This window comes from Tauraco erythrolophus, chromosome 1 (assembly GCF_009769465.1).
Source record: "Tauraco erythrolophus isolate bTauEry1 chromosome 1, bTauEry1.pri, whole genome shotgun sequence".
Classification (NCBI taxonomy): Eukaryota; Metazoa; Chordata; class Aves; order Musophagiformes; family Musophagidae; genus Tauraco; species Tauraco erythrolophus.
In genome coordinates, this window is record NC_141465.1 from 2,214,593 (window position 1) to 2,239,372 (window position 24,780).

The window sequence follows — 24,780 nt, forward strand, 5'->3', positions numbered from 1 at the left end:
TCACAGCTCTTCAATGTCATCATAGGCGGTGTCTTCAAGAGCAGGGGACGAATCTCTCTCAGCCTCAGAGGTTCTGGTTCCCAAGGCATTAGGACTCCAGTCTGAAAACATGAAGGAAAGAGCACTGAGATAAATGCATATCCTGCATGTTTTACCTTTACATGGTTGTGCAGCTGTCAGCAGGGGCTGTTCATCATCATCTTCTTCGGCAATTAGAACCATAGATATGGGTGGCTGGGAAAGACCTGAGACATGGAGCTGGTGGAGTGAGTCCAGAGGAGGCCACGAAGATGATCTGAGGGCTGGAACACCTCTGCTCTGGAGACAGGCTGAGAGAGTTGGGGCTGTTCAGCCTGGAGAAGAGAAGGCTCCAGGGAGACCTTCCAGCACCTTCCAGTACCTAAAGGGGCTACAGGAAAGCTGGAGAGGGGCTTTGGACAAGGGTGTGTAGTGACAGGACACGGGGCAATGGCTTTAAACTGAAAGAGGGCAGATTTAGATTGGATATAAGGAAGAAATTCTTCCCTCTGAGGGTGGTGAGGCACTGGAACAGGTTGCCCAGAGAAGTTGTGGCTGCCCCATCCCTGGAAGTGTTCCAGGCCAGGTTGGATGAGGCTTTGGGCAACCTGGTGTAGTGGAGGGTGTCCCTGCCCATGGCAGGGGGGTTGGAACTGGATGATCTTTGAGGTCCCTTCCAACCAAACCATTCTATGATTCTATGATTTTATGATTCTGAAAACTAACAGCACTGCTCTTCTGACCTCACCTGTCTGGGAATCCTGGTTTCTGTCACTTTCTTCAGTGATGATTTTCTGTTCATTCTGCTCAGAAAATGAAGCATCTTTAGGTCCAGGAGCTTCTGTCACATCATCATAACCATCCTCCAGGGTATTTCCAGGCAGTGAAGAGACCTCTGGAACTGTACAGATATTAACTATAATAGGGAGAGGCCTTCTGCTAGAGAGAGCAGTAGCTGACGATCCAGCGAGAAGGCCCTGTAATACTGACATTATCATGATGATAATGAATAATAAGAAACCAAGAATCCTCCTGAGGACTCTAAGGTATTCCAGACAACCATGATATAGCTCCAATAGTTGTTATTGCTGTAGCAAGTAGAAAGCAGAAATGTGCATGGAGGAGGGACAGGAGGGGGAAGAAGATCTGGATAAGGAGGCAGTTAGTGACAGGGTTTATTTCAGAGTAAGCTTCCCCATTGCATTTCGTAATTGCACAATGACAAATTACTCCTTGTTTATCTCTGTGTAGCACTTACTTCCTTGTCTTTTCATTACTTTAACCACCTTCTGTTAAATTTCTCTGAAATGGTCTAGCTAAGTAGACACCCTTGGCCATTTGCTTATGGACTTGTGGCTACAAACTTAGGCCAAACCTTTGGAGAAAAATATCTGCAGTTCTGCTCCTCTTCTCCCAGCTAAACAACCCCAGCTCTCTCAGCCTTCCTTCATAGCAGAGCTGTTCCACCCTCTGATCATTTTTGTGACCCTCCTCTGGACCCGCTCTAAAAGGCCAGTGTCACTTTTCTACTGGGGACCCCAGAGGTGGACGCAGCTCCAGGTGGGGTCTCATGAGAGTGGAGCAGAGGGGCAGAATCACGTCCCTTGACTTGCTGACCATGCTGCTTTTTATGCCAGGATACAACTGGCTTTCTGGGCTGCGAGTGCACACTGCTGGCTCATGTCTAATTTGTCACCCACCAGTATTCCCAAGTCCTCCATAGGGCTGCTCTCAATCCATCCATCCCTCAGTCTGTACTGATACTGGTCATTGCCTTGAGCCAGGTGCAGGGCCTTGCACTTGGCCATGTTGAACTTCATGATGTGAGGTTCATATTGGCCCATTTCTCAAAAATCTCGAGATCCCACTGGATGGCACAGACTCCCTTACCGTACCAACTGTGCCACTGGGCTTGGTGTCATCTGCAGACTTGCTGAGGGTGCACTCAATCCCACCATCTATGTCATTAATAAGTATATTGAACAGTACTGGTCCCAGTATGGACCCCCACTTGTTACTGATCTCCATTTGGACATTGAGCTGGTGACTGCAACTCTTTGGATGCAGCCATCCAGCGAATTTCTTATTCATTGAATAGTCCATCCATCAAACTCAGTGCTGTGAGTAGCCAGCTTTCTGATTCTTCAGGGGCAGCTAGCTGTATGGTCTGTTCTTAGCTGGAATCCATCCCTCAGAGAATATTAGTTTCCACTTTTCGATGGTATATACATACACAGATGGACAAACAAATAATACATATGTAAAATTAAAAGTCAATCAAAACACTCCCATTTTACTTTTTACCTAGCACTCAATATTCAGTCTGAATAAGAGAGAGAGATCTTGTTTGGAATAGTTATCTTCTTGATATGCATTTCAAAGCAAGTAAGGAAAAGAAAAGCTTTTATTTTAATTTTAAATAATAAAAAGCCTTAATATGAGAAAAACAATAGAAAATAAATGCATAGCACAGCAGAGGGTCTGGCATATGGGCAGCTGAAATCCAAAACTGCTTGTGCCTTTGGCAGTTGATCTCTTGGATACCGGGCAATAGCTACAAGAGGTTTTTGATCAGCTCTAGGAAAATGCAGTTCTTCTCCAAACCCTTATTTTCCCTCAGCTTTTTCAAATTAAAACCCCCTCACCTCTGGCAAACTCCATCTTCTTCAGATCACTCAGATTGAAATTCTCTAATCAACTCCAATCGTATGCCAATGGTCTTATTTGGAGCATGTTTTTCCTCTGTCTTAATTCTCCCCATTTATATCAGAAATGAAGCAACAGCTTGCAAGCTTTCACATTTGCACTTGTGTGTGAGATTGTGTGACATTCTTCCACCACAAGACTTAAACAGAAATTGTTTGGTTCACTGTCTAACATCACTAGTTGACACAAAGTGCGGGAAGAAAAAAGTTTTAATCACCAATAATGCCTTGGAAATTAAAAGCTACCCTGATTTTGAGTCTCTTTCTTTGTAGGATCCCCATCTTCCGTTACCTTGAGTTGCTCCAGGACCGTTTTCTTCATCACTGTCCCTGCTATAAAACTGTGCCTTTGTTTTTGAACTCTCTGAATAAGAATCTAGGCAAATGAGAAAGAGTGTGGTATCAGATTAAACTCTCCTTAGCTGCCAAGACTGCATCATGAGCAAAAATGTAGGCTACAGTAGTACCACCCAAGTCAAGCGGATTCTTGGGCAAGTGGATTCTTGGGCACCCAAGTCAAGAGGATTCGTGTCACCTCTGCAAGGTAAAGGGCTTGTAGTGGAATAGCCAGGAGTCCCTCAGGGGTCCCATAACACCTCTCATGGCTCATGAGTCACGCCAGCCATGAAAGGAGAACAGCAGTCAACAGGAGGAAGCCTACAGAGACACATAGCTGCTGAGGGAGGGAGATAAAGTATTCCTTTATTTGTTCCTGCTTTAAATAATTGCAGAAAAAAACCTGTTTTGTTTGTTTGTTTGACCTGTACTGATCTATGCTCAATGGCTGCAGGGAGGACAGCATAAAACGAATGGTCCCTGGGAGAGGAACTGGCAGAGTCCAGCGGGCAGGAAACCCCTCTCCTCAAATCTAGGAATTTTCCGTTTCCCCGTAGATTTGGGAGCTGCGAAGTAACAGATTGGGATCTGGGCCACTAGGAGGAATTAGCCTCAGTTATTTTCCCTTGACAAGAGCCAAACACACAGACCTGGGAGGCCGGCCATGCCCTGCTTTTCCCGTATCAGGTTGTAGTCGATCTCTTCATAGACGGCCTCAGAGAAGAGGTCATACGACAGTCTGGAGCCTGGAAGCAAAAGGCAACAATCACTCACACAGTCTCTTCTCATACTCAGAGTAGGGTCACGAAAAGAAGTGACCTGAAGGGGTCTACATGGCCTGCTTGGTGCTCAGAAAGTCACCGAGAGGTGCTGGCTGGTGATGGGCACTGCTGGGCTCTTTCACTGCCTGATGGTAAGGGAAAAATCTCAGTGTGGCAGCAGATGCCGTTCATCGCCGTCACTCATCCCCTCAGCCTCCCCAGCCAACTAAATACTCACCAACCATGTCAAGGAGGCATTTCCTACCCGTCCTGAGGGACCTACCTCTCTGCTGTGCCCTGGCACTTCGGATCTGTCCAGCAAGAATGGCAAGGACCAGGCAGAGAAGGGCCCCCAGGATGATGCAGAGGATGACAGGCACTGAAATTCTCGTAGTGTCCGTCGCAGGGCGGCGGGGAGGATCTGCATGGACATGAAGAAGCAGCAGGTAGAGAATCGGGCGACCCAAAGGGCTGCTTCTCTGTAGCCACCTGGTGTGCCCGTGCTAGCGGAGTGAGGCGGGTCACCCGCTGCCCGGCTGTGGGTCCTGCTCAAGCAGCTAGAATTCAGCAGCTGGAGACAGTGCCACTTGGGTCTCTTTTACAAAAGGCTGCAGGAGATGCTTGCTTATGAGCTGAAACAGACTGCTGATTGACCTGCTCTGCAGTATCAGGGGTATTAGGTCTTCGTTTGGTGGGAGAAAGAAGGGGGAAGAAGGGATGTTTTACCTGCTCGTGTGGGTGATGCTGTTGCTTCTGTCACACCTGCAAAAGTAAGGCGAGTCCAGATTAAGAAAAAGGCAAGTGTGAAAAATAGGGAGGACACCTTCACATCTTTCGTGAGGTTCCTGCAGTCCAAGTTATGAAGGGGCTCGTCACTGGGATGTACAGGTGACATAATGTTCCTCTATCCACCTCCTTCCCAGATCTGTGTAACGAAGCAAAGGACCAGTCACTAACCGGAGCAATTCACAGCAGCATCTTCCTTATGATCACAGTTTTTGCCGAACAAGGGCTTGGCAGGACAGTCCCAAAGAGACAGCTCTGTTCCTTTACAGTGCACCTTCTCCAACCAGATGGGCCCAGCCCCTTCCCCAAAGGCAGCTTCACTCAGAGCAGACACAGCAGATCCACAACCCAGCTGCCTGCATACAACATCAGCATCTGCCACGTCCCAGGAATCGTCACAGACTGTTCCCCAAGAGCCTTGGTGCCAAATCTCCACTCTGCCAGAACACTCATCCTCTCCTCCTATGACTCGTAACTTCTCCCTGTCTGCAAAACACAGAAACTTTCTGCATTGCTGAAACAGCAGGAAGGTCCATGGGGACCAATAAGGAGAAACCAAGAGGTGAAGGTACCTGTACAACTTGTAGAGTTTGGACACTCAGCAAATGTGGCTGGAGATGTTGCCTCTTTTCGTCCTGCAGAATTTAAATACTGAAGTAAATAATCTCATTATTCTCTGAAAAGAGTGAGGGAGTATAAAATGCCTGAAAATTAATCAAGTTAATTTTTTCCTATAATACATACACGGCCTGTTTAGAATCATAGAACCATAGAATGGTTAGGGCTGGAAGAGACCTTCAAAGGTCATCTAGTCCAACCCCCCTGCAACAAACAGGGATATCTCCAACTAGATCAGGTTGCTCAGGGCCTCGTCCAACCTGGCCTTGAATGTCTCCAGGGATGGAGCATCCACCACCTCTCTGGGCAACCTGTTCCAGTGTTCTACCACTCTCATGGTAAAAAACTTTTTCCTAATATCCAATCTGAATCTACCTCCCTCTATTTTAAAACCATTACCCCTTTAGTACTTGGTGGATCATTGTTTGGCTATTGCTGTGAATTAAATGATCTTCCTGATGACTGTGCTTGCTTTCTTGCATGAAGCAGCTACCATGCCTTCCATGAGATCTGAATGCCATCTAGAATTCATTTCTATTACAGTGGGAACCCACAAGCATGAAATACTGTTACGAGAGCAGGCATTAGAAATGGGCTTTCAGAACTGAAGAAGTCATGCTCTTGTCCATGGACATACATGTCCTCTTCACATACATGTCTCTAGACTTGTTGAGAAGTCTGGTCCTAGTTCAGATCTCACAGGCTGACTGTGTAGCATAGATTTTTGCTTTGAAAATATGCCATTTGACCATCCTGTCAGGGGCTTCCCTGCAATTTCCACTGGATAACTACATTTGGTGACACACAGGTAATTTTAAGTCGCTCATTTACATCAGGGATATAAACAAAGAAAAAATGTTGGTGCCATTTGCAGGAAACTAGAAATGATGTATGCCAGATACCAAACGAACACGAGGTAGTTACTACAATGTCCATATGGTTGCCCAGAGAGGTGGTGGATGCTCCATCCCTGGAGACGTTCAAGGCCAGGTTGGACGAGGCCCTGAGCAACCTGATCTAGTTGGAGATATCCCTGTTCCTTGCAGGGGGGTTGGACTAGATGACCTTTGAAGGTCCCTTCCAGCCCTAACCATTCTATGATTCTATGATTCTATGGGCATACATAGGTTTATGCCTGGGCATCCCTGTGCAGATGCATTTCTCATTACCAGTGCAAGAAATATGGGTCTCTTCTGCTCGGTTATCACATGACTGAGGATCCCAGGGGTCTGACTGGCACTGCCAGAGCAAGCTGTGTTGCTCAGTGCACTCGATGTGGTCCAGCCACGTGGGCCCAGAGCCTCTGCCGTACTTGAAGTCTGTTGCGATTTCCCCACCTTCTCCGCAGTTCAGGTGTTTGCACACAGTTATGGCAGTGAGTTGAGACATATGGTTGGAGCAAACACTCCCCCATGTCCCGTTGTAGAAAACTTCTAGGCGTCCAGCACAGTCATTGCCATTCACCAGCCTCAGAGCCAGGAACTCTAGAAATGAAGACATAAAGATGGAATTAAAGATGGTTCTGCTAGGAGCTTGGCTGTGATGAGTGAAATCTGGAGTCTACTAACCATCCCGTTCATCATTCTGAATGAGGAAGTGCCAGAGGAAACCACTCTAAAAATGACCAACACTTAAAACCCAAAGTCGTGCAGCGATCCTCTCTGGTTAGCCAGCATTCACCAGCATCCACATCAACACACATGAGTGATGGCCACCGCCCACAGTTGTAAGGATATTTCTTTGGTATGTTGAAGCATAGGTGCCACGTGCTTCTCTGATCTGTTGAGATTTTGGTGTGCAATGACTTGTTTACAATAATTTCCAAGCCAGCTGGAATGGCTCTCCTGCAGAAGCACGGGGCACCCTGCAGTCTCTGGTGACTGAAACCCTGCTGGTTGTAGCCAAGACATTTCACCCCTCACCTCTGTGAAACACCAATCTAAGAGGCCTTTGAACATACATCCATTATAAACTCTACTTTACCATCATCACAATCATAAAATATATGCACTATAAACTCTACCATTAGTCTCAGACAACAGATGTTGACATCGTTAACGATGTGCACGTACGGTCAATAAGACACTACCTCTCATTCTGATAACCACATCAAAGAGTTAACATCATACCAACCTCGACAGATTTTTATTTTATTATTTGTCCCTGCAAAACACATGAACAAGAATGTAGTTTGTGAGGCAAAGATTACTCTCTTCTCTTTACTTTACGTAAAGGCACACATTTCATTGTTCTTTTTCCAAAGACTAACCAGTAAGTAAACCCTGCTCTTCGAACACTAGAGACCACACTTCCCAATCCAAGCATCCTCAGGGCTGGCTGGTACTTTATCACCCAAATGAGCTCAGGTTTTCTTTTGGGCTTCATGGGCTTAAGTAAACCATCACATAGCTCTACTTTTCCAGCTGCCTGGCAATGTACCCACTCTACTCATTCCTGATTGGTTGTAATTTTGTAATGACTTACGTTGTCTGATTTCATAGAATCATAGAATCATAGAATGGTTTGGTTGGAAGGGACCTCAAAGACGATCTAGTTCCAACCCCCCTGCCATGGGCAGGGACACCCTCCACTACACCAGGTTGCTCAAAGCCTCATCCAACCTGGCCTGGAACACTTCCAGGGATGGGGCAGCCACAACTTCTCTGGGCAACCTGTGCCAGTGCCTCACCACCCTCAGAGGGGAAAATTTCTTCCTTATATCCAATCTAAATCTCCCCTCTTTCAGTTTAAAGCCATTGCTCCTTGTCCTATCGCTACATGTCCTTGTAAAAACTCCCTCTCCAGCTTTTCTGCCTAAGTGGCATTCCATGGTGCCAACAGATATGTTTATTCCTTCTAGGGTGCTACTTGCATTTGCTGTCTGAGTAGGGCAAGCTTCTTGCCACCCCTGTGATGCTCTACCACTATGAGAACACCTCATATGAGAACACAGCATCTGCCAGCGTTGCTGGGGTGGAAGGGGTTGGTCTATATAATCCACTTGCCAGATGTCTCCAAACATTCATTTCCCTCACTGTGCATACTGTTCCATCATTCATGCCGTGTATTGTGTTATTCCACAGGCATCACACCACCTAATTGCTTGCATTGTGTCTTCCCAAGACAAGCCTAAGCAGCCTTCCCTGTCCTCGATCCCTTGCAGCATGCTCAGCAGTTTCCTAGATGTCTATCTGAAAATAGTTTTCCTTCTTCTGGCATCCTCACTCCAGAATGGTATATCTAGGTCACTCTCTGATCAACAGGGTATCCCATCAGATGGGTACCAGAGGGACGTTAGTAACTGTGCCTCGCCGTTGGAGATTTCCAGTCCTAACATTAATGATCATATGCTTTTCAGAGTCTCTCTCACTTTGCTTACAGGCACTGCCACACTCCAGCAGTCCAGGAAACTGCAGTTGGTTATCCCCTTCTTCCCAGCCCTTTCAAAGGGATATTTTGTTTGTAGGATCAGCACGATTAGGCACTGCTCAACATCTCTCTCCATAAACCGATCCCGAAGCCCTCCTGCATTGTGCAGTACTGTCTTTACAAGTAGCTTATGCCCCAAACTCCCCAAAGTCCTGCTGTTTCAACCTTTCATCTCTACCTCTTGTGCTCTGGTGTCCTAGCAATGCCATAGCCACTGCAGAAGGCTCTCCCTGGAGCAGCAACTGTAAGTGTCTCCACATTTCTCCATTCATTTACACTCAGAGCAAAGACCTATTGAGTGGTCACAGTCTGGGGAGCAGCATACCCTATTCCATAGTGCTCCTTAATTACGGTAACTGGGGCTGCCTGAGACGTTCATTTTTCAATTCGTCATGAGTCTCTAGTTTCCCCTTCCAAGGTGTCAGGGTCCCTCTGCAGGTGAGTCAATCTGAGCCGTAGGTGCTCCCACAAGCAGCCTGAAACTTGCAATTTGACCACTTCGGTGCTACTAGCTGCTAACTGCTGACCAGCATCCTCTCTTTTGTGCTGAGCGCTGGTTAACACCACTTTACTGGTCCATTACTTTGACAGAGACCATCAACCAGACTCCCCAGCTCTGCTAAGCTGTCCCAGTGCCTCTTGAAACCCTGCTGTGAGCACACAGTAGGCTCTGGTGTATCCCACAGCAAAGCAACACACCATTCTCTCGGTGTTTCATAGGCAGCATAACCCCTTTCCTGGGCTGATATTCTTGGACACAAACATATCCAGGCTCCAGGCCGCTGGAGTTCTTCCCAATCACCTTCCTCTCCGATGAGGTCTGTCACGCTCTCCATACTCTCCATTTCCCACCTGTTGACATAGTGTTTGTACCTTTCCCTGTGCTGCCCGCTGCCACGCGCTCCCCCCCTGACGATGAGAGTACCATTTACACCACACCACACCAAAGACAAATTACCAATATCAAAATCAAGACCTCTCTGGACCTTCAAAGTCACTACCATTATTCCAGCCCCAGGGCATGCCAGGTACTGGTGTTGCCACAGTGTCTCCTACATTTACTGTCTGCTTATAGGGGCAAAACAGTTTCCACTTGGAAAATTTAACTTAATTTTATTTGTTTGCATTTAACGTAATTATTGTTTTGGGTAACGAGGCAAAAAAGAAAACATTAGCAATTAAACAAACACTTAGGGAAACAGTTTTGATCCATTCCGTTAGTCCTAACTTTTGTTTTCCTTGCCAATTCTTTCAGTGAGGGTGGCAGTGAGGAAGGTTGTGGGTTTTTCTGCTGCTCCTTGCTTCTTATTCATTTTCCCCTGTTCCAGCATGGATGCTCCACAGCTTGCAGTCCATCTAGGGGCTGTATTTGCTCCATTGTGAGCTTTCCAAAGGCTGCAGTCCCTGCAGGGTCTATACTTGGTCCAGCATGGCTGACCAACTGCTGTCCACAGGCTGCAGTTCCTTCAGGGGTTGTACCTGCTCCAGTGTGGGTCTTCTAGGCTGCAGTCCCTTCAGGAGTGTATCTGTTCCAGTATGGCTTGTCCGTAGACCACAGCCCTCTCAGAGGCACACTTCCTCTGGCATGGAAACCATGTCTCCAGCAATGTCCCCAGCAGTGCCTTTTTCCACTTCTCCTTCGTATCTCCTCTGTCTTGCAGCTGCCACTCTGTCTTAAATATGCATGAGCAGAGCCACCATATGATACTTCGGTGCACAGTGGGTTGTTTCCATCGGTTTCAGAGCCAGCTGTAACCAGTTGATGACCTCCTGCTCTATAAGGAACACTCACAGGCCCTTGCTGTGGAAATCTTTATGGAAACCCTCCAACTTACACCCCAAATATCCCACCCCACCACATGCTTTTTTTATGTATGTTAACACAAAATAAAGACTTCTGTAGACTCTTTGAGTCTTGGTGGGACTCAGGGGATGTGCTGACCAACTATCCCTGTAGTCAAGAGAGCAAGAGGTTGTCCAAGCAAGTCTCCACTATTCTCTGCTTCCCATTCATGTAACCTCCCCCCTCTAACCCACAGACTCAGAAAAGAATTTTCCAAACGCACCTGAGCACAGGACTCCAGCATCCTCTTTGTGTTGGCAGTTATGCTGGCCCCATGCCCTAGAGGGACATGCCCAGAGATCAGATTCAGCCCCAGTGCAGTTCACATCATCCAGCCAGATCTGTCCGGAGCCTTCTCCATAATGAGCTGAGACAAACGCCTCGATGGCATGTCCACATCCCAGCTGTTGGCAAACAACGTTAGCATCCGACAGATCCCAGTTATCGTCACAGATGGTGCCCCAGATGCCATCGTGATAGAGCTCTACTCTCCCAGCACAGCGGTTTGTTCCGTTCACCAGCCTGATCTGTCTGCTACCTGCAGGAAGGGAAGGGAAGGGAAGGGAAGGGAAGGGAAGGGAAGGGAAGGGAAGGGAAGGGAAGGGAAGGGAAGGGAAGGGAAGGGAAGGGAAGGGAAGGGAAGGGAAGGGAAGGGAAGGGAAGGGAAGGGAAGGGAAGGGAAGGGAAGGGAAGGGAAGGGAAGGGAAGGGAAGGGAAGGGAAGGGAAGGGAAGGGAAGGGAAGGGAAGGGAAGGGAAGGGAAGGGAAGGGAAGGGAAGGGAAGGGAAGGGAAGGGAAGGGAAGGGAAGGGAAGGGAAAGGAAGGGAAAGGAAAGGAAAGGAAGGGAAAGGAAAGGAAAGGAAGGGAAAGGAAAGGGAAAGGGAAAACCTAGCTAAGATCCCCGTAGCTTGGAAAGCTGGAGAACCAGTTTTCTATCTAAACTGAGTTAGTTAGACAGAGACAGCCACAGTTTCTGTTAGAGATGGGTTACAAAATAAGAGGAGAGTAGAAACAGTTCTAATTTACTTTAGAAAGGCTGCAAGTGTCTATAAATATCAAAATGTCAAAAAATAAACCCTGCTTAATTCCCAAGTGACAGCACATGTGGCAATCAGGGCCTAATTAGTGTTCTTAGGGCTTCTGTATTCTATTACTTTTTTTTTTTCTGCAAGATGAATTATTTAAGAAATTCAGATGAAGAAAGCGTTACATAAATTACACGTGCTTCCTTAACTATCATTTGTCCCTTAGAGCATGCAAGCAGGTGTGTATCACAAGCTCAGATCCATGTCTATTCAAGACCTGGTGAGACCACAGAACAAAGTGGGCTAGAGGCAGCCCCCGGGAGCATTCTGTGCCTTTTGCACAGTAACTCACCTGAGCAAACCACACCGACGTCTTCAGCAACTCCCATGGACCCTGTCTGAGCATGAGAGGTCTTGCAGAGCATCAGCTGAGTCTCACTTCCAGCACACTGGACGCTTCTTAAGCCAACAAGACCCACACCTCGCTCAGACCTTGGAAGGTAATAGGCCTTCTTGGCAGTTCCACACTGGAGCTGTCTGCACACCACATGAGCATCCTTAATGTCCCAGTCATCATCCAGGACTCTGCTCCACGTGCCATGGAGTGAGATCTCAACTCGCCCATCACAGCGGCTCTCGCCACCTGAGAGTCTGAGTGATTCAGCAAGACCTGGGCTCAAGAGAGTTGGAAAATGTATTGAGTAACATCTGCTGCTCTTGCTGCAGTACAAATAACATGCAGGAGAGAGATGGAAGATAAATTTCTACGTGGGTAAAAAGTTAATTCTCGCCGCTGGTTCAGAAGACAGGCTCTGTTAAGGCTTCGTTTGCTTCCATGCACATGAGGGTCTGCATTGGGAAGCAAGAAAGGCTTCTCCAGCTCAAAGACTAGATGCTGTGAGGAGTCAGGCACATCTAAACAACATGAATCCCTCTACTAAATGAAGTTTCTATACAGAAACAAAGGTTGGAGGGGTGGGAGGGCATTAAAGACAGGCTGACATACTGGAGTTGCTTGGCAAAGGGAGATCACCAACGCTGCTTTGCTCTGAAGTTGTACTACCTGCAAAAGGTCACTCCTGACTTACCTGAGCAGATAACAGTGGCTGCTTCTCCAGCTGAACAGCTTGGATTGCCCAAAGTCACTTGAGCACAGTCCCACAGGCAGGACTCCGTCCCTTCGCAGTGGAAAGCATCCCTCCACACAGGCCCATGGCTGTCCACAAAACGCTCTCCTGTCTCTATGGACTTCGCGTAGCCACAGTTCAGCTGGTGGCAGAGGACACTGGCAGCTTGCAAATTCCAGCGGGAGCGGCAGAGTCTTCCCCACGTGTCTCCGTGGCGGATCTCCACTCTGCCAGAGCACGTGGTGCCATTCACCAACCTGCCCCCTGGGCACCCTGAGTATAAGAGAAAGTGAGTGCTGAGATGTCATGTTGGTAACTGCTCATGGGCATGACCTGAAAGCGACTGGGAAACAGGAATGAGTTTTCCTTAGCATTCAGTAGTAAAAATGACTCCACTGAGCCACTTGAACTTCCACACTCAGAACTAGACCTCGGTCCACCTTATTTTACTGAGAAGGATGACTAGAAATCAAGATTTTTGGGTCCATATTTTTCCTCAAGGAAGGAGTTTTTCAGTTCTTAGACCTTTCCGCTGCTCACCTGAACATATCACACGAGCATCTTTTCCAGCAGGGCATTCATCGTGGCTCAGCACACTCATGGGACAGTCTCTCAGGCGTGAGCCATTCTTCTCGCAGCTGAAGGTGCCGTTCCAGACAGATCCATTTCCTTTTCCGAAGGCCTGTCCACCCGGTATCAGTAGGGCAACTCCACAGTCCAGTTGCTGGCAGAGGGTGTTGGCAGCTGGTAAATCCCACAGGTAGTCACACAGGGTTCCCCACGTGCCTCCGTGAAGAAGCTCTACTCTCCCTGAACACGTGGTGCTGCCATTTGTGAGCCTGTACCCACCATAGCCTGCAGGAAGAATAAAAGAACTTAGCAGTTACTTTTTGTTGGTTTTTTTTTGGTTTTTTTTGTGCTATTGCACTGAAAATTGTAAGAGAGATCTAGCTGCAAGGAACTAGCACTTGCTGTGTCTCAGGCTACTGTTAGATTGGGATGCTCACAAACCAGCTCTGAAAAAAAATCTTTATTGTCCATGTTGTAGTCTGCACTAGACGACTTACAGTCTTTTGACTCTTCTAGTTCAGTCTCTGTTCCTCTGCTCTGTTCTATCCTCCCCCCCCAATACTGCTGCTACCTTACATCATCTTTTCTTGCAGAGACGGTTCCAGAATTCCCTTGCACTTGGAGCATGTGAGAAACTCGGAGTAGGAGCTACCAGTAGCCCTCTCCCTGCCAGTAGTTGGTCGTCTCGCATTACCCAGTAAGCAGCAACTGCAGCGTGCAATTCTCAACTTTCATCTGTGCCACATCACAACAATTTAAGCGTGGCATGGGTAGGACTACGGTGTCTGGACTGTCCCCATGCAGTCCCTCTGTCTTCTGACACTGCTACTTCTTACCCTTGCCTGGTCCTTGCGTCGTACTGCCCCTTATGAGACCTGGATTTCTGCTCTGAGCTGTGAACCTTGCAAGACGGAGGGAGGAGCAAAGACCTGGCACTTCCTGGTGTTTAAACTGGGTTATTTGGCTGCCACAGCTCCCCCAGCCAGTGCTCCAGGTCCCCATGGCCAGTGGGACAGTGTCCAAGGCAGTCTTGAAATGGACTGCAGTGCTTTGACTGGGAAATGGACGTGAACTGCAGTCCTTTCCAGGCTCGTTTGGTGACAGGACTGGAACAAGTTGCCCAGAGACAGCACTGGAACAGGTTACCCAGAGGAGCTGTGGCTGTCCCATCCCTGGAAGTGTTCCAGGCCAGGTTGGATGAGGCTTTGGGCAACCTGGTGTAGTGGAGGGTGTCCCTGCCCATGGCAGGGGGGTTGGAACTGGATGATCTTTGAGGTCCCTTCCAACCCAAACCATTCTGTGATTCTATGACAGGGTGTTGACAGCAGCTCTGTGCCATGTTCTGTTTACCCCTTTAGGTTTGTGGCCTCAGGAAAACCGTTGTGTTTGCTAGGTCTAATCATCTCTTTCGTAGTGGGTGGCAATAAGTTAGCTGTATTTAGAGCCCCCAGCAGCTATGGCTGCAGAGAGTTCTGAAATAATGTTCCCTAGCAGTCACAGCTAAAGTCATCCAGGCCTCTGACAACTTTTTAATTGTTTTTAAAAAAAATAACTTTTTTAAAATTCATAACTTGTGTCTCCTTTGACTGTTTGGAGGTATGGTGCCTCTCCCAGTTTTATAATTAACTGAAGTGCCAGGGATTATCATACACACTGGCAGCGCAGAAAATAAAAGCATTTCTCCATGTTTCTGCTTGTCTGCTCAGGCCATCCCTCCTTTTATGTGTACGAGAAAGACATGGAAGGAATTCTCAGCACTATCGGGTGCATACCTCTAGGAGCATAAAAGAATTTATATCCCTTTTGAGATCTGCATCCCTGGGGCAGAAGTTAAGTGGTTAGAACAGCCCATGTTAAATGCAGACTCTCAGTAGAGTGAACGAGAGATTGTGGGGCTGCTCTCTGTTACCTCCTGAACTTTCCTGGATGGCCCAAGGCGTGATAAGGGAAGCACCCAGGAACCCTGTGGACCACAGAAATATGCAGAGGCTCTGAACTGTGGGTTGACAGGAAAAAGACATATAGGACACATGCAAATTACGTCCATCAGTCCAAAGTCTCACCTGAACATACAACAGTGGCGTCATGAGAGCACTTCTTACTACGGTGCAGCATCCTGGGACAATGTGAAAGGTGAGTCTCATTCCCTACACAGTGAAACTCTTCTTGCCAGATCAGTTCTTGTCTGTCTCCAGAGTGAGTTCCTCTCAAGATATCCACAGCCTGGCCACACTTTAACTCGTTACATAGAACAGAGGCAGTTTTGAAATCAATGTGTGAAAAACAGACAGTAGCCCAAGTTTCTTCTTGCTTTACTTTCAGGTGTCCTGAGCAGGCAGTGTCCCCTCCAGTCAGACGCAGCCCAGAGAAACCTGGAAAAAAGCCCCAAGAAATTCAGCATCAAGGGCAGGTTGTACTGACCTAATTTAGTAACTCTCAGACCTTCACGGACAAGACACGTGTCACTTCTCTGAGGACCACGGACGCTTTTAAATAACCATTGTGGCAATTCCCATATGCCACTGACAAGAGAGAAAATGGTGTGTGGAAATGCTTATTTCTTAGTATGTGAGAATACTAAATCCTTGGGAAGCTACGGAAGGAGGGAAGTTTTGAACATTTGCCAAATACCTGAGAAGTACCAATCCTCAAGTAAATAAATGGCCGTTTACTAGTGCACATCCTCGAGACATCGTTATTCAAATGAAGAGGATGCTGAAGTGTCCCAGAAAGAGGAAATAGGAAATGTTGCACTCATCTTCAGAAAAGGCTAAAAAGACTGTCTGGAGATCTACAAGCTGGTCAGCCTCACTTTGGTACCTGGGAAAAACACGGAGTGAGTTCTCCTGGAACGTATTTCTGGGCCCAGAAGGTGAATGGGAACAGCCAGTGTAGATTTACCAAGGGTTAATCATGCCTATGGGACCTTATTACTTTCTCTGATAAAAGCAACTGGATTTGTGGATGAGGGGAGACCAGCACGTGTCATTTACCTCACATTTAGCAAGGCCTTTCACACTGTCTTGCACAATATTCTTGTGTCCAAACTAGGATGTCACAGTCTGGATGGGTACACAACTACATGGTTAAAAAGCTGGTTGGATGTTCGGGCTCAGAGAATCGTGAGGGGTTGCGTTCTACCAGGAGGCTGGGAACAAGTGGGATATCCCTTGTCGACTCTTTCCTGTGCCCTCTTCTCTTCAGCATCTTTACCAACAACCTGGAGCAGATGGTGGAATGCACTCAAATTTTGGGGAGTGGGGGGAGATAACCCCAAGGGCAGAGCTGCCATTCAGAGGTTCCTAGACAGGCTGGATCGATGGGCTGACAGGAACCTTATCAAAATAAAAAAGGATAAATGTAAAGACTTAAAGCTGGGAAGGAAAAACCTCTTGCCATGGTACTTTATCCAAAGAGCAAAACCAAGCACATCTTGCAACAAGCAGTCAGATATTGGATTTTTTTGCTGTTGAAGACTGTCCTGCCTTAGCTTACACAAAGATCTGGAGAAGAAGGGCAGTTATATGGCATAACACAGCATTTTCTTGCTTCTCCATCTACACCTGCTTTTTTAACCCCCCATTTCTAGTCAAAGACAAGTTTAGTACTGCTCTCTTGTTGCCTGGGAGAGCTGTGGTAGAAACAAAGAGTGATTCTTTTTCTGATCTATGTCACTTACCATGTCTACTTCCATTCTACATCATTGCTGTGCCCAGGCAAGGGAGACATAAGCTTGTAATCAGCAGAAGACTTAATGGTGGTGCAACTTGCTTTGACTAAGCAGAGGCCCTGGAGAAAGTGTTACCTCTCTGCAGTACTTGACTTTATCCATCTAGGACAAAGTTTGGTCTCAGCCTTGTAGCGTTTTTCTGTTTTACAATGTTTTTATTATACAAGGTTGGATGACTTCTTACCTGAGCAGATCACTCCAGTATCAAAGTAATGAGGGCAGGTGAAAGCACCCCATCCTGTATGTGAGCAGTTCCAGAGGGTGGATTCGTTACCATGGCAACCAACTCGATACAACCACGTTGGTCCAGATCCTTCTCCAAAAGGCGCTCGATTAAGGGCCCGAACAGCAGAGCCACATCGTACTTGCTTACAAACAACCTCAGCATCTTTGATGGTCCAGTCACCATCGCACACAGTTCCCCACTGCTCCTCGTGTTTTACTTCCACTCTCCCAGAGCAGGGGCCAGTTCCGTTTGACAGCCTCAATTCATCAGCACCTTCATACACAGAGACAGAGCAAGGTTATGGAAAGGACAGTGCCTACTCATCATTATCTCTTACAGATGGTTAATGAGATTATTATTACTCTTAATTTACACTTAAATCATACTTACTGGGTTCACCTTTCCAAATAGTCCAACATAAAGGGCTTTTTGCAGGGAGTTGTGTCTGTTTTTACAACTTTGAGCTGACTGAACTGCTAAAATATAAGTTATTTCTAATGACAGGTGAGCTTCACCTGACCTAGGTCTTCTTCTGACCTATCAGCGCTGGGAAATGCAGAGTAATGTCCCTGCTGTGTGATTGATAAAGGTTTTAACAGAAACTCCTCCTTTCTCTTTGTCGTTCTGCCGTGATGATATCCAGCTGAAAATGTTCACTGGGCACCAGTTTCTTCATTCCCACGTTCAGTATAGTGCGAAGAAGCAAATATTTCCCTTGTCTACCTCAAATTCTTCCTCTCAGACAAACTGTTACTTGCAACTCAGTGTCCCAATGCTCTTTCTTCTTTTCCTCCTCTCTTGTTTTAGCCATGGGGTCCCCTAGTCAGGGGTACCCTATGAGAGAAGAGAATTACTCCTGACGGGTGGCAAGCTATCTCGGGCTCATGACCAAAGAATCCTTTTTTCCTGCTCTGCTCCCAGGTCTGCCTCTTTCCTCTGATATGGATACACGTTTCCATCCTTTTACCTGTGGACTCACAAATGGCATTGCAGTCATCACAGAGAACTTGATAAAGAGCCTTACAGAAGAGGGAAGATGCACGTGTTGTTTTCTTGCTTTGCAGTGTTGGACTGCTGCTATAGATGCTTCAAATATTATACAGTAGCTTAGCACAGGGTCTTAAAAGTTAGGAGAAAGAACAGGGAGAATTTTGTTACATACAAATGTAGGAATTATGGTGGGACACAGAAGCAGTTCTTAGGAAGCCAAGCTGCACAAAGACCCAAGAAACGCAGGGGAACAGGTCTGAGTCTGCATCTTATAGAAACACGGTAAACCTTGGAAAATCGAAGGGTGAGTGTACAAAAAGACCAGAGTCAATGGGCACAAACGGAAACATAGGAGTTTTCATCCGAACACCAGGAAACACTTTTGACCATGAGGATGACTGAACCCTGGAACAGATTATCCAGGGAGATTGTGGAGTTGGCTTCCTTGGAGACATTCAAAAGCCATCCAGACATGGCCCTGACAGCTGGCTCTAGGTGGCCCTGCTTGAGCAGGGAGGTTGGACCAGATGGCCTCCAGAGGTCCTTTCCAACCTCAACCATTCCGTGATTCTGTGCAAAGTGGCTAGAGGTGGGTAAGCAGGCTGCTGGCCAGTATATGCCCTGCACCTAATCAACTCTGCCCGTTGTGTCTTCTTATTGCAATTTCTGTTTTCCTGGTTTACTGTTTTCCTGGGTGAAGTCACTCTATGCGGTGCGCATGTGTGTGTGCGGAGGTCTAAGTGCCAGCAACCGGAGCTGGACCGCAGGTCATAGAAGCACGTGTCTTGGGTGCTGTACTGGTTTTGGCTGGGACAGAATTAAATTTCTTCATAATAGAAAGAATAAATTTCTTCATAATTTCTTCTCAGGCTGTGTTTTGGATTCGTGCTGAAAACAGTGTTGATAATACAGAGATGTTTCAGTTGATGTAGAGCAGTGCTTGCACAGAGTCAAGGCCTTTTCTGCTCCTCACACTACCATGCCAGCAAGTAGGCTGGGAGTGCACAAGAAGTTGGGAGGGGACACAGCCGGGACAGCTGACCCCAGCTGACCAAAGGGACATTCCATACCATATGATGTCATGCTCAGCAACAAAAGCTGGGGGAAGAAGGACGAAGGGAGGACGTTTAGAGTTAGGACATTTGTCTTCGCAAGTAACCGTTATGTTATGCAGAGCCTTGCTGTCCTGGAGATGGCTGAACATCTGCCTGCTGATGGGAAGTAGTGAATAAATTCCATATTTTACTTTCCTTGCACGCGCAGATTTTACTTTATCTGTTAAACTGTGTTCATCTCAACTCACGAGTTTCTCTCAGTTTTACCCTTCCGATTTTCTCCCCCACCTGTGACTGTTCACTCAAATTCTCAGATTTTGGCCAACACTGTTCTTTCTAAAGCCTGATGTGTGCTAGGAGCAGTGCCATTAGGTCAAAGAGAGAGCATCAGGTAGGTGGGACAGGTGCCCCGAAATGGGGCAAGGAGGGGGTTCGCCTGCCGCCCCGAGCACGGACTTGCTTCCGTTCACTCCTTTCCTTTAAGCTGCTGCCTTCTGCTGGGTGGGGTGAGGATACAGAATCCTTTTCATCTTGGTTTTGTTGTTCGTTTTTTTTTGTGGCTGTTCCTGTTTCTGTCTCAGATTGGGCAGAGCACGATACCCCCAGTCTCTCTCTCAGACTCCCTGATGCTCCTCAACCTTTCTACTTCATCTCACAGCTCTGCCACCATGCTGAGCAGATCATCCACCTGGTCGCACCTCACACAGCTGTTCTCACCACTGCTGTCCCTCACCAGGGAAAAGCCCTGGCACTCCCCGCAGCCCAAGACTCGGACAGCCACGTGGTTTTGTGGGAGCTCTGTCAGCACTGCCACATCCCCCTGCCCAGTGCAGAGGACTCAGCCTTCTACTGGGCGGATACCATAGCTGAGCACTTTCTTAGAGGGTGATGGTCATCAACTACACTCACCTCTCGAGCTGACAAGGTGAAAGCACCCTTCCCGTGCACCCTTTCTCATGGAGTGCCACGTAAACTGCTGTGCCACACGCTGGCTGGCACACCAAGCACTCCCCGGGCTGCTTTTCGTAGGGGTGGAGGTGGCTGCCATTGCTCTGGCAATGCCTGGGCCACCACAGCGTCTCCTCTGAGAGCTGCCAGCTCCAGGGGGCTCTCTTCGCTCCCCTGTTGTTTCCTTGCTTCAGGAAAAGCCCTTATGCGCCAGGATTTGCTGCTCCGTAGCGGGTCGGGCCAGCTCCAGAGCAATTCCCTTCCCCGATTCCTTATCCATTGAATAGTCCATCCATCAAACCCATGTATCTCCAACTTAATGACAAGATTTTGCCTTGTCAAAGGCCTTACGGAGGTTAAGACAGATGACATCGGTGGCCCGTTGGTGGTGTTTGTGTTTGTGCCACTGTTGCGTGCTTCTGCCCGTGTGGCCAGCCGTGTACAGGTGTACATGCATGTGCAAATCTGTGTATCAGTAGATGTGTGCTACATATGTGTGTGCCTGTTGGGACTACGAGTTAGCCTTGCTACGGGTTGGACTTCAGGAAATCAAGCTGTGACTACCTTGTCTCCAATCATGCTACCAGTTTTAGCAAACCCAGCACGAGAAGGTTTCTAAGGAGGAATTTATCAAGCAGTAATCAGGCATTTACTACAAGCTCAGTGCATACAAGCATCAGGAAGAGCTTCGTCACCACATCTGAGACTTGTCTTCAATTTGATCAGATTTGAATTTCAGCATGTTGCGGAACAGATAAATCCCTGAAGACGACTGACAACCTCCTTTGGGGCTTGGAGGATCATTCAGACTGACCACATAGCTGGAGAAGGTTTACAGGACAGTCATGTGAGAAGCCTAGTAACTTTGGTCCCAAATTAATACTATTTCAAAACCTGACACACAATTGGAAACTAAAGCAAACATCTATAGGTCAGGTTTAACCCAATTGTCATTGCCCTGAGTGCACTGATAGCCTTGATCTTCCCCACCTGTGGTCGCCACCCATACACTCTGCCCATGGGCCCAGGCCGCCATTTAACCACATGCCTGGACCTTCTGTCCCTGTCTGAGCTACACTGTAGGTGCATCTGTGTTCAACTTGGGCACAGCTGTGCCTGGCCATGGGACCTCTTGATCTGCACCCTGAGCCAGAGACTGACTTCTCAGCTTGACCTCGGACCTGCCTCATCGCCATGAACTTGCCCAATGTTGCAAGTTGGCAACAAGAGTTGAACTCAACTACCACCTGTCATAGTAGTCATTTTCTAGCTCATGTGCAATCCATTGCTTAGCATCAGTAGCAAGACTTGCTGAAGCCTTAGGCTGCAAGCTGGGAACTTTCTCCTAGATCTGCTTTTGGCTGGGATAGAGTTCATTTTCTTCTTAGTAGCTGGTACGGTGCTGTGTTTTGGATTTAGTATGGGAATAATGTTGATAACATACTGGTGTTTTGGCTGTTGCTAAGTGGCATTTATCCTAAGTCTAGGACTTTTTCAGTTTCCCATGTTCTACTGGTGAGCAGGTGCGCAAGAAGCGCAAACCAGAAGATAAGGAGGCTACAACCGTCAGCTCTAGCTGCGACTTGGCAAGATAAGAACAGCTAACGGCCTGCGTGCCTGCAGACAAAGAATCCAGTAACATATTAGAAGATCCCAGACCAGAAATCTCCCTTGGACCAAAAGGGTGTGTGAAGAATGCATGAAGGGCAAGTGAATAGGTTGTAAGAGTACAATTGTCCAGGGATTTCTTTGTCCGGGGTCCCTCTCTGGAGGCACCCAGCTCAAGCTGTTTTTCTGGCTGTACCAACTGAATAAATCAATTTTTTTTTAAGATTTGAAACCTGAGACTCTGCTACAGGAAACCTAGGATCAAGCCTGAAGGAAGAGGAAGTGACTGAAAGTGAGTGTGTACGAGCGAGGAGTCAAAGGGGCACTTGTCAGCCTTCTGGAGTCACCTGCTGTGAAGGGGCTTTGGTCCTACAGTCTCTCAGGTGGTGTGAGTGCGACTCCCTGACTGGTGTGTGAATGCTCTGGCTGCAGCCTCTCCTTTAGCAACTCCTAAGTCTGCCCTGCTTGCTTCTCTTGGGCTCTGCGAGGCCAGATCCTGGCTGGTGAGGCACCCACCCAGCAGCTGGAGCAGCTGGCCCTTGCTGTACCCTTATACCAACTCTATAGGTCATGGCTCATAGGAGCCACCACTCCAAAGGTGACACAGTCAGCTAAGACAGCCACAGTTCTTAGTGAGTAAGACTGCACTGGAAGCAAGAAAGGTGTCAGAACCTGACCAGGTACCAAGAGAAACTTGCAGTGCTCATTATGACCCAGCACTGGGCAGTGATGTGAACAGGAAACAGTGCAGCTGTGCACATAGAATTATAGAATCATAGAATGGTTAGGGCTGGAAGGGACCTTCAAAGGTCATCTAGTCCAACCCCCCTGCAAGGAACAGGGATATCTCCAACTAGATCAGGTTGCTCAGGGCCTCGGCCAACCTGGCCTTGAACGTCTCCAGGGATGGAGCAAATCATAATACATTATTAAAGGAACCAGATAACCTATTTCCATTAGTCATATCCAGGAGTAAACCAAACAGCTCTGTACCTGGCTGATTGCCCTCTCTGCACTTAAATTTTTAAATAATCCAACATCTGATGTTTTCAACACGTGACAGCATGCAAGGCTGTACGCAGAGGTAGGCATAATCCAATCAACAGATTTAAATATTCCCTAATCAAAACTATCATTTGCTGTAATCAATCTTAGATGAATTTTTATCTACCTACAAACTGACTCTTTTGTATTTCTCCACTCTCCATAGCATGTCCCACAAGTGCCTTCATTCAATTCAGTAGTACTAGTCACAAGAGTGGGGTTCTGCCTGGATAAGGAGGCATCAGGTTTTAGCTTGCTCCGGCTGAAGACCTGGTTCCCCTCATAGGCCAGGGATGAGAATGAGCTGTGCATCCCTGATCCCAAGTGGAGGTTTTCAGCATGTGCGTGCTGCCTCAGTGGCATGTTGACCCCCTCACTTCCTTGGGGCCGTACCTCCTGCACTGCACCCTCCCTGGGGAACAGTGGGATACTGTGGCAGCGGCAGCCCGGAGCGTGTGAGAAGTGCCAGAGAAGAGATGTGGGTTGTAGGTGCTGGTGATGGTATCAAGGTAAAGCTACTCCTAGTCACAGAATCATAGAATCACCATAGAATCGTCTGGTTGGAAGAGACCTTCAAGATCATCGAGTCCAACCATTCACCCTGCACTGTCAGGGTCCCTAAACCATGTTCCTCAGCACCAAATCCACAGGGTTTTAAACACCTCCAGGGATGGGGACTCCACCGCCTCCCTGGGCAGCCTGTTCCAATACTTCACAACCCTCTCTGGAAAGAAATTTTTCCTGATATCCAACCTAAATTTCCCCTGGTGTAACTTGAGGCCATTCCCTCTCGTCCTGTCATTCCTAACGTGGGAGAAGAGACCAACCCCCATCTCCCTACAACTTCCTTTCAGGTAATTGTAGAGAGTGATAAGGTCCCCCCTGAGCCTCCTCTTCTCCAGATTGACCAGTCCCAGCTCCCTCAGCCGCTCCTCATAGGACAAGTCAGTCACTCTGTTACTATTCCCTGTTATTAAAAAGAAGTTGGCAGAATACTCACTCTCATTTCTACGGTCCTGCTCAGCTGACACTCGAACATTGCTACAAAAATGTCTAAATACAAATATTTTAATTTGTATTTAGTTTAATATTGTTCTTCATGCTCCTTTGCACAGAAGGGCCTGTGCCTCCTCTTCCCATCCACTTGAACTGCGACTATGTTCACACAACTGGTGAGAACCTTGAAGACTAGGGTTGTGCTACATCAAAGCACGAACCTTGAAGTCTTGTTTTCATCAGATGGGGATGTGACAACCACAACGCCATAGTGCCACCTCCATGTGTATGGGGGAAAAAACAAGGATTCAAAAATCTGCCTCTCGTCATCGGTTTCATAGATGCACACACAGCTCTAGAAGAGCAGAGAGACAAATGGCGATAAGCTTCGGATACACAGGAGCAACTGAGGGGACAGTATGGTACCTGGCCAAACTCCACTGGACACACAGAGAACAGCAGCATCATGTTAACTGGTGTTGCATAAAGACCTGGAGTTATTCATTCTGTCTACACAGAGCTCAACAGCAGAGACAAGACAGTGGTAAGAACACGCAGCTGGTTTCCATTAGAGCTGGATTTTTTACTAAACTTGGACTCAAATTCCTATGAGAATGGCCAGTCACTGATGGCTGAGTAAAATCCAAAGCTGTTGCAAATGGCTTACTCTTCCTTCTCTCAGGATCACAACGCAAATTGAATCAAAGATAGAAACGTATTTAAACACCTTCTGGACACTTTGCCTTACAGGTTGATGGAATGTGCGAAATAAAGTATGTACTTACCCAGGGAGACCTGGATAGAGAGGAGAAGCAGCCACAGCACTGGAGCAGAAAGATGTTCTTCTGTTGCCATCCTGCTCACAGACTGTTCATTCTGTTAAGCTCTGCCTAGACCAAGCTCTGCATGGCTTTCTCTGTGTCTCACAAGTGAGAACAAAGGAGGAAATATATAGATTCACATGCT

The 24,780-nt window shown here is 47.4% G+C and overlaps 1 protein-coding gene across 1 annotated transcript; it reads right to left on the minus strand.

Moving 5' to 3' along the window:
• On the minus strand, positions 1-24,669 carry LOC104373998 (antigen WC1.1). The gene is made up of 16 exons (XM_086616739.1): positions 24,600-24,669; positions 17,132-17,446; positions 15,281-15,589; positions 13,188-13,502; positions 12,609-12,920; positions 11,873-12,190; positions 10,720-11,034; positions 6,394-6,708; positions 5,179-5,241; positions 4,778-5,092; positions 4,547-4,582; positions 4,104-4,241; positions 3,710-3,805; positions 3,016-3,099; positions 767-913; positions 1-101 (listed from the first exon to the last, which is right to left on the minus strand). The coding sequence occupies exons 1-16, from the start codon at positions 24,667-24,669 to the stop codon at positions 1-3; spliced, it is 3,249 nt and encodes a 1,082-aa protein (XP_086472865.1).
• Positions 24,670-24,780: the final 111 nt, after the last annotated feature.